General features: G+C 43.1%; 1 protein-coding gene across 1 annotated transcript; it reads left to right on the top strand.

The window, feature by feature from the left end:
* Positions 1-267: 267 nt before the first annotated feature.
* LOC308151343 (histone H3.2-like) lies at positions 268-959 on the top strand (the record flags this gene model as incomplete). Its single annotated transcript, XM_080524199.1, has 2 exons — positions 268-299; positions 677-959. 2 exons carry the CDS (start codon positions 268-270, stop codon positions 957-959), a joined length of 315 nt encoding a protein of 104 aa, XP_080380325.1.
* Between the last annotated feature and the right edge of the window lie 8249 nt (positions 960-9208).

Here is a 9208-nt window from a genome sequence, read left to right as displayed (position 1 = left end):
TGACTGACGATCCTATCCTTTATCTACTTCCATCATTAGTTGTCTCCGCCAAGTTCAGACAAATGAACCAAACAAACATTAACTACATATCGAAGAACACGGTTCACTTCACAAGGAAGGGTTGGTTTTTAAAACCTTAGAGAACTGAATATTATTTTGAATGCTGAAAATGTCACATCATGAGGAATGTTTCTGTCACAACAGTGTGTCGTTGGTGCGTTTTCTCTGCCTCATGTACATGAGATAAGAATGAGGACATTTCACAACATGACTCACAGCGCAGACAACCAGAGGATGGAGTGATGCATTGCTCTTTTGGAGAGAGAAGTGGTTGGCTCTTAAAAGAGCCTTTGGGGTTGAGGAGCGTTACCGGCCAACTCCAGGATCTCAGGATCAGTCAGGTTCTCATTCACCTGGGTAGTGGTCCCACATTCCGAGGAGAGGCCGGCGGGTCGGTAGCGGGGATGATGGCACCCCAGCGGGGCCAAGCCCGGGAAGAAGACCCGCGGACGGGTCAAGATCAAGATAGAGTTCATAGACAACAAGCCGAAGAAAAGAGTGTGATAATGGTTCTGCTGCTTTGAGTGTCGTTCTTATAGCTCGCGTGAAGAAGCCTCACCGCTACAGGCCCGGTTAGGGGTTAGGGTTAGGGTTACAGGCCCGGTTAGGGTTACAGGCCCGGCACCGTGGCTCTGAGGGAGATCCGTCGTTACCAGAAGTCCACCGAGCTGCTGATCCGCAAGCTGCCCTTCCAGCGCCTGGTGAGAGAAATCGCCCAGGATTTCAAGACCGACCTGCGCTTCCAGAGCTCTGCTGTGATGGCCCTGCAGGAGGCCAGCGAGGCCTACCTGGTCGGTCTGTTCGAGGACACCAACCTGTGCGCCATCCACGCCAAGAGGGTCACCATCATGCCCAAAGACATCCAGCTGGCCCGCCGTATCCGTGGAGAGCGCGCCTAAGACAGGGATTTATTTTTTCCGTTAGGAGATTTTTTTTTGCTTTAATCCCTGCAGACAGAATGAACTTGTTCATTAATATATGACATTTGAACCAACAGTATTATGGCGTTTACAGTTTGTTTAACCCACCTGAATGAACGACGATCATGGACGGTTGGAAGGTTTGAACATGAACATGCGGCTCGCGAGATCCCTCTAAAGCTGCGTTGATGTGGTGATGTCTGTTCCATCTTTAAATCCCCGACGACGCCTAAATAAAGTACGAATAAACTGAAGAAACAGACAGATTAACGGAATAAATAAATAACTGAAGCAGGATCAAACAGAAGAAACGAACGGACGGCAATTGGACAGACGAACGTAAGAAAGTATGAACGAACAGACAGACGAATGGAAGAACTAAATAACTGAATTAGGAATGAACGAACAGAAGAACTAAATAACTGAAGTACAACCAAACAGAAGAAACATTGTACAAAGGAGCGAACAGAAGAATTAATAACTGAGGTATCTCGTCCTTTTTAACCGAGCATCGATCCATTCATGTGCAGGTTATACATGGCCTTCAGTGGTTCTGGGATGCCAATCACCCGGAGATTCTGTCGTTTGGAACGGCACTTACTGTCACTTGGGAAGGTCGTTGTCGTGTTACCACGCAATGGTTTGAACATCCGGTTCATGTTCCTGGCCAGGAGATCCTTCCTGCTGATCTCACTCATCCCAGGGAAGTGGTTGATCTTCTGTGAATACGAATAGAATAGAGAGCTTGTATAGTGAGCTTGCTTTGGGAGCTGTTTTATCTGTTAAAAATGACAGACTGAATTCTGATTTGGAAATGGGAAGTTGCCCAAACACACAAGAGGAAAAATACACATATTGTCCATCTGAACAAACATACTTATTTTCACATGTCCTAGCTGTTGTTTACCTGCTGCTGGTTTTTCCTTGGCCACTGGAACTGCAGCTTGAGATCTGGTAGTTGATCTTGTGGAATGTACCATTGGTTGAACTAGAGGGAAAGAGTACAATCTCTATTATAGCCAGTTAATTAGACAAAAAAGCCTTTGTTTTGATAGCTGTGAATGTTGTTAGTTATATGGGTTTAGAAGGGTTACCTATGGCGATTTTGGGCTTGCTGGTTACAGATGCTAGGGGTGGTTTGACCACAGCTCTGCTGCTCCCGGAGATTCTGTCGTTTGGAACGGCACTTACTGTCACTTGGGAAGGTCGTTGTCGTGGTACAAGAATAGCTTGTTCATCTGTTCATGTTCCTGGCCAGGAGATCCTTCCTGCAGATCTCACTCATCCCAGGGAAGTGGTTGATCTTCTGTGAATACGAATAGAATAGAATAGAAATGATGTCTGCAGAAGCCAGCCTGGAGACCAGCACTCTGGGTCTGGTCTGTGACTGGTCTGTGTCTGTGTTCATCACAGGGAAGTGGTTGATCTTCTGTGAGGGGTCGTAGCCACCGCCTTCTTGAGCGCGGACAGAGAAACACCGCTCCTCATTGTCCGTTATTCAGAGCAACTCATTGGATTTATAGGTATATTCTGGTTTTGTCCATCTCATCTGTACAGTGGTGGGCAATGTGGGTCATTTGATCTTTGTGAGGATAATGATAATATCAACTGAAAGTTATTCAATAAAATCCACATTTTGAAAAAAAGAAAAAGTAATTTTTAAAAGAGGACACTGCATATCCAGAAGTGCATCAGCCCCACCACAACACCCCCCTTACACAGTCTTAGCCAATCGCTGTTCTCCTAAAACCGCACCGACCAATAGCGTATCCTGTTGTAGATATGTGCGGTAACTAAGGCTGGGAACACTTTTTTCCCGACCGAGCGCTGCTCCTGGTTGACATGGCCACACCTGGCTCAACTTCAGAGGGGGAGTTATGTAGAGGTTAGAAGAGGCAGGTGGGGCAAGGTTTACTTTAGACCAATAATCTTAATATAAAATATATAATAATATAATCTTTACATGATCTAGTTATATGGGTTTAGAAGGGTCATCGCCGTGGTACCAGGCAGAATGAACTTGTTCATTAATATATGACATTTTTAACCGAGCATCGATCCATTCATGTGCAGGTTATACATGGCCTTCAGTGGTTCTGGGATGCCAATCACCCGGAGATTCTGTCGTTTGGAACGGCACTTACTGTCACTTGGGACGGTCGTTGTCGTGGTACCACGCAATGCCAGGCGGACACTCCGACTTCTTGAGCGCGGACAGAGAAACACCGCTCCTCATTGTCCGTTATTCAGAGCAACTCATTGGATTTGCAGGTAAACCCACCTTGTTGGAGTTTATTGACAGCGGTAATAGAAGAGGGGTCGATGATGCGACGCCGTTTGGCTTGAGGCTTCACAGGGGTGGTCGTCTCCAAGTCGCCGTCACTGTCCCATATCTGAACGGGGGAGATGGGAAGTCTCTTATAAGTCCGAGGAGAGGCCGGAGGGTCGGGAGCAACTGGTTTATATAGTAGAGTCATTCTATAATTAGGGGTACATTTCATATCAACCAAAAATGTAAGAAATGAGTGTGCTTTTTTACTAAAATAATCAAGTTGTTTCCATAATATACCCCCCCAATGTGCTAAATTCATTAATTGCCAAGCTTAAGCTCTAATTACTTTTTAAATATTTAAATGAAAATAGACATGCAAATCATTATTTTGTCAACTGTGTTACAGACAAAAGTTGTGTCATAGAAGACGAGAATGAAGTACTACACATTTGATCAAACATTTGTTTGAAAGGTCTTAAATCTATTCACTTTGGGTTTTTGAGGTTGTCTGTCTAACTGATTTGAAAATATGAATTTTGAGCTGGATAATGGGTATTCTGTGGGATGCTATCATCAAGGATAAAGCTTTTTTCAACATAAATCCACATCACACTAAATGTAGAGTTGTAGACTTCCCTCTCTAGAAATGTCCCCCATCATTGTTATTACAGTTTATCCAACATTTAAAAGATTTATGACACAAAATTCACATGTAACACAGTTGACAGTCAAAGTAACACAGTTGAGAGGAGTAACACAATTGACAGGACACATTAGGGGAAAAAGAGAAACCTTTATTTAAGATAAAAACATTTAATTTTGATGCCACAAATGTAAAGCATTTTCTTGTTACTCTGTTACCCAAAAAACCCGATGGATAAAAATTGTTCAATGTTGCTATGTGTACTATGTTTGAGCTTCCATAATCAAAGTGAGCAAAGTGTTAATGTTGTACAATATTTAAAAAATCCATTCAATTGAACTCATCAACTTAACTGCATTGACACTTAATAACACATCTTTTTAAATCTCCCCTCTCCCCTCCCATGTGTTCTTCTCATCATTTTCTTGTTTCCTTCCTTCCTCCTTTCTGTCCTTCCTTATTTCCTTTCAGCTTCCTTTTGTCATTCCTCTCCTTCTTCTGAGATCTTGGACCATATGTAACATGTAAAGGTTTTGGTGCTATAACACTGACACTCCAGGATCTGTCTTGTTGAGCAAAGGGAGCTCACATCACGGTAACTAATTTCTCCCAAGGTAACTGTTGCGACTTGGTGAATGCGCATGGTTGATGGCACCACTGGGAGACGTTCTGGCATGTTCTTTGTGGCTTCAACTACATTATCCTCAGTAATGTAGAACAGTTTTACTGAGGTCTGTGCATCCACCAGTGCATTGAAGAAGAGCTCAGCATTCGGTATATCTTTCCCGTGGCTGACAAGCCTGTCAGCGGTCCTTTTGAGGAGGCCTCCTACGCCATCTGGAGCACCCTTGCCGTGACTTGCCTCAAAAAAGTTCCAGGTGCCTGATTGGAAGCCATACTGGTGCAGCATAGTGCAAAACAGATAGAAATTGCCTTTCTGCCTGTATTGTGTGCACGGCCCATCGCTAAAAAAATACACCACAGTCACATTGGGATAGGAAGCCTTGACCAGGTTGAGTATTGGGGATAGATGGGTCCAAATGGCTGCGGGGCCCTTCTCTTTCGATGAGCTTATTGTGCCAAAGCACACATGTTCCTCCCCTCCACCAACATGTAGAACTGCTGGTTCGACGCAAAGTGTACGGCTTGGATTTCAGTGGAGTACTTGCAAGCATAGTTTTCAGAGAAATCAACATGAATTAGGCATTCATGATCTTTCATACTCCTCTTTAGTTCCCGGTGATAAGCGAATTGGTGTTTTATGGTGTCTTCAGAAGTTTTTAAGTTGGCATTGGAAGAGCTCTAGCAGGTTCTCTAAAGTTGTCTCCGTCCTCTTTTTCACTGTGATTTTGACAGACACTTTCTCCTTTTCACCTGCCTTGTTCTTTTTCTCTCTGAGAACAGACTCTGTTGTCCACTGTGTGAGAAAAACACTTGCTTGCAAATCCCCCTCAGTTGCAACTGGAAAGTCTTTCTCTTTGCAGTTGGGACATTCACTATACATGCAGTCCTTCAAATTTGAGTCACAGCATATTGACTCTGCCATTTTCTCCAAGTCTTTGCTCCCAACGAGTCGGAGAGAATGTAGCTTCTCTACAAGAAAACAGAGATTCTCATGTACCTTGCATAAGCAGGTCTCTCTGTCTGCAATGGATGGCTGGACCACCCAGAAGGGTCGCATACGGCAGAACAAAGAGTATGAGATGCTGCAGTTGGAACTCTCAAGGAGGAATTTCCTATGCAGGTTTCTCATGGTGTCGTTTAGGAACCTTTTCTGTTTCTTTATCTTCCCTCTTGTTATTGTTTGCGATTTCCCAGCTGTTAGGCGACTGTTCTCATCCTGTGTCAAGAAGGACAAAACTTTGTTGCGCAGTTTATAGCATAGGGATCTGTACTTTAACTTGTTGGAGATGATGGATATATCACTGTGGTTCTGTTGTTTTCTTGAAATGGCTAGTCTCCTGAATTCTTTTTTTGCACTTGTATTTCTTCAAGATCCTTCCTGACACTAGACCTGCGATTACCTGCCTAGTTTTTTTGTGTTTGGTAGAGGCGTACTTTTTGCGGATGTTGTCCACTAGGGCATGGTGGAAAACTAATGTTTTCTGCACTTCTCTAGGCACAGGAAACCTTCCTAACAGGTGCTTAGTTTTTGATCTGGGTGACTCTGAATGTTGCTGTAGTCTGGCAAGTCTTTTTCTGAATTTGTCTGTGTTTCTTTTCTGTAGTTTAAGTGATTCCTTCAAAGTCTGAATCTCCCTGTATGTTGGGTTCTGGTTAGGGTTTAATGCTATATTCTGTTCAGCTTGGTTGTAAAGCAAGCCATGCTAACCCATCGCTAGTTCAAACAGACCGTAGTAGACTTTAAACAACAAAGAGACACGGAATCAATCATGATTATTATTTACTTGCAAGGAGGACGAATATAAGGCCTCTCCTGAGAGAGAGACCCCATATTCATACTAATCTCTCCTCCTGTGAGCCAGTCTTTTATTATCATACAGAAAGGAAAGGAGGAGGCACTTTTCATGAGGAAGTGCAGCGTCAGCAAAAACACTTTTCATGGGAAAGCCATCATAAGTAGTTTCTCTGCTGGGCGACTCAGACAACACAATGCCAGGAACACGCATGTTCAGGAGGAGGGGGTTTCATGGACATTTACGACAGGGCCCCTCTGACAACACAATGCCAGGAAAGGGGAGGCATAGCTGGCACTGAAGATAAGGTTTTGTAGAATGATGAGCCTGCAAGTCTGTGCCCAAGAAGCACACAGTTGAACTCTCAGAATAAAACAGAAATGCATAGAGTTCATGTACTTCTTCAAAATGTACTCCTCAACAAACATTAAACATTTATGAAAACATCATTCAGCCCTATCACTGTATAACTTGGACTCCCTTCTCTTGACCTTCCTTCCAGCACTTCTCTGTCTGAAATTATACACAAAGCATTGATACATTACCATGTATAATAACAATAGTTAAGCATAACTATAACAAACACTTCCAACATTGTCAACCGTGTTAAACCCTGTCAACTGTGTTACACTTCATGGATAACACAGTTGACAGGTAACACAGTTGACATTTCTTTCAGTTTAGGCCCTTGTGCTAACTGCTAGCTACTAGCATGTCACCACAAGGCCTTGCTCAACTCATGTTTTTATACACGTTCTCTACATTTTTGTAAATATATAATTTAAAGCAAGTACACAAGAACATGTTGATAACACGGTTGACAGGCAATTAACCCACTCTACGTGCAAGCAGTAATATTTTATGAAACATTGAAGAGGAGGAGTAGAAACATACCTCACTGTATTCAAGATTCCCTCCAAAAAGGAAGTGACATCATGTGGTGTTGGATATGTGACTTTGGAGCAAACCATTGCTGATTTACAGGGGTTTTGTCAATGGGTAACACATTTGACAGAGATTTCTCGGACACATACAAAATGAATAACTTCATGTATATTAATGAGTGAAATTGTTTTTAAAACATCTTTGTCATGTTTTAATTATTATTTTGAACAAATAATGATGAAAATAATATACAAATACATGTATCCTAGTGTTATTTGGAAGAGCAAAACTTGACACTCAGCAAATCGGACAGCACAAAAACAGCAAATTCCAGTATAACATATGCATTTTCTGCTAAATAAATTATGGAAGTTGTTGACCTTTTGCATTAAATGAAAGGGAAATGTGCCCCAATATGAAATTGATAATTGCTTGAAGTGACTATTTGGTCAAATGTATAAATACTACCCATGGACTTGAAATGTACCCCTAATTATAGAATGACTCAGTATGTGAAGTATGTGGATGCTTTAGGCTCGGGTGCCTCAACACTGCGGTGTGTGTGTGTGTCTCTCTCTCTGTGTGTGTGTGTGTGTGTGTGGTAGTTATCTGTGGCCTGCTACAGGACTGTGTCTGTGTGTAATCGCTGTCATGTGAAAGGCTGTTCGCTGCTTCTCAGTGATGCAGGTCAGAGCCCCCGGGACTGGTGGTCAGTCAGCAGACATGTTGTGGATCTGACCCAAGCTAGCCTGATGCTAATGAATGTGGCTCCCACCCAGCTAGCCTTTAGCTAATGAATGTGGGCCCACCCAGCTAGCCTTTAGCTAATGAATGTGGGCCCACCCAACTAGCCTGAAGCTAATGAATGCATGTGGGTCCCACCCACCCAGCTAGCCTTTAGCTAATGAATGCATGTGGGTCCCACCCAGCTAGCCTAAAGCTAACAAAGCTTAATGGTGAAACACTGGAACGCTGGAATCTGCAGCAACCGTTTTCCGTTTCAGAAAAGCTTCATGGTGTCTTTGTTATTTACCAGATGTTGTAGTCTTTGGGGAAGAGTTTGAACATCTGGTTCATGTTCCTGGCCAGGAGATCCTTCCTGCAGATCTCACTCATCCCAGACCTTTGGCCTTCAGCTGGCGCAGGTGGGGGAAGAACCAGGGGGCAGAGTGGGGGAAAGAGACAGGCCAGGTTTTAACAGGGGCAAGTGAGTTGAGCAGAGATTTAAGACCATCGTTATACAAATCAACCAACTGATCCGGGGTGTATGGGGGGGTGATAATGGAGAGATTATCAATGCCAATTGAGAGGTCAGCTAGGTTGATATTTCTGATGTTGCGGAAGGATATGACGCGAGATTGCTTGGTTTTGGACAATGTTAGACATAGCTTAAAGGAGACAAGTTTGTGGTCAGAGATGGGGAGGTCGGCAGCAGAGCAATTTTGAGGAGTGACACCTGAACAGCAGACTAAGTCCAAAGTATGACCTTTACAGTGGGTGGGGAAGTCAATATATTGAGTGAGACCAAAACTGTCCAGGCATGAGATGAAGTCCTTAGTAGAAGCAAGATTCTTATTGTCCAAATGAATATTAATGTCACCAAGCAAAATTATAATGGATATTATAATATTATATATATATATATATATATATATATATTATATATATTATATAATATATATATATATATATTATATATGGATATAGTGAGCAGATGAGAGTGAGAAAAGTGGTGAATTCATCAATGAAGTCCTTGTTTGGCTTGGGTGGGCGGTAAATGTTGACTAAAACAGTGGGAGTAGGTCCAATGAACTGCAGGGCCACAGCCTGGAATGACTGTCACAGGCAAAGAAACATGAGAGACCTTCCACGTCTCGCGGTGTAGTATTGCGAGACCTCCTCTTCCGGAGAGACGGGGTTTGCTGGTGTAAACAAACCCAGGAGGTGTACATTCATTAAACTGAGAAAAATCGTCAGGAGTTTTGCCAAGCTTGCTGAGACAGAGACAGTC

The sequence above is a fragment of the Nansenia antarctica genome, assembly GCF_963989245.1.
Source record: "Nansenia antarctica genome assembly, chromosome: 1".
In the NCBI taxonomy this organism is placed as follows: Eukaryota; Metazoa; Chordata; class Actinopteri; order Argentiniformes; family Microstomatidae; genus Nansenia; species Nansenia antarctica.
This window is presented reverse-complemented; position numbering and strand designations above follow the sequence as displayed.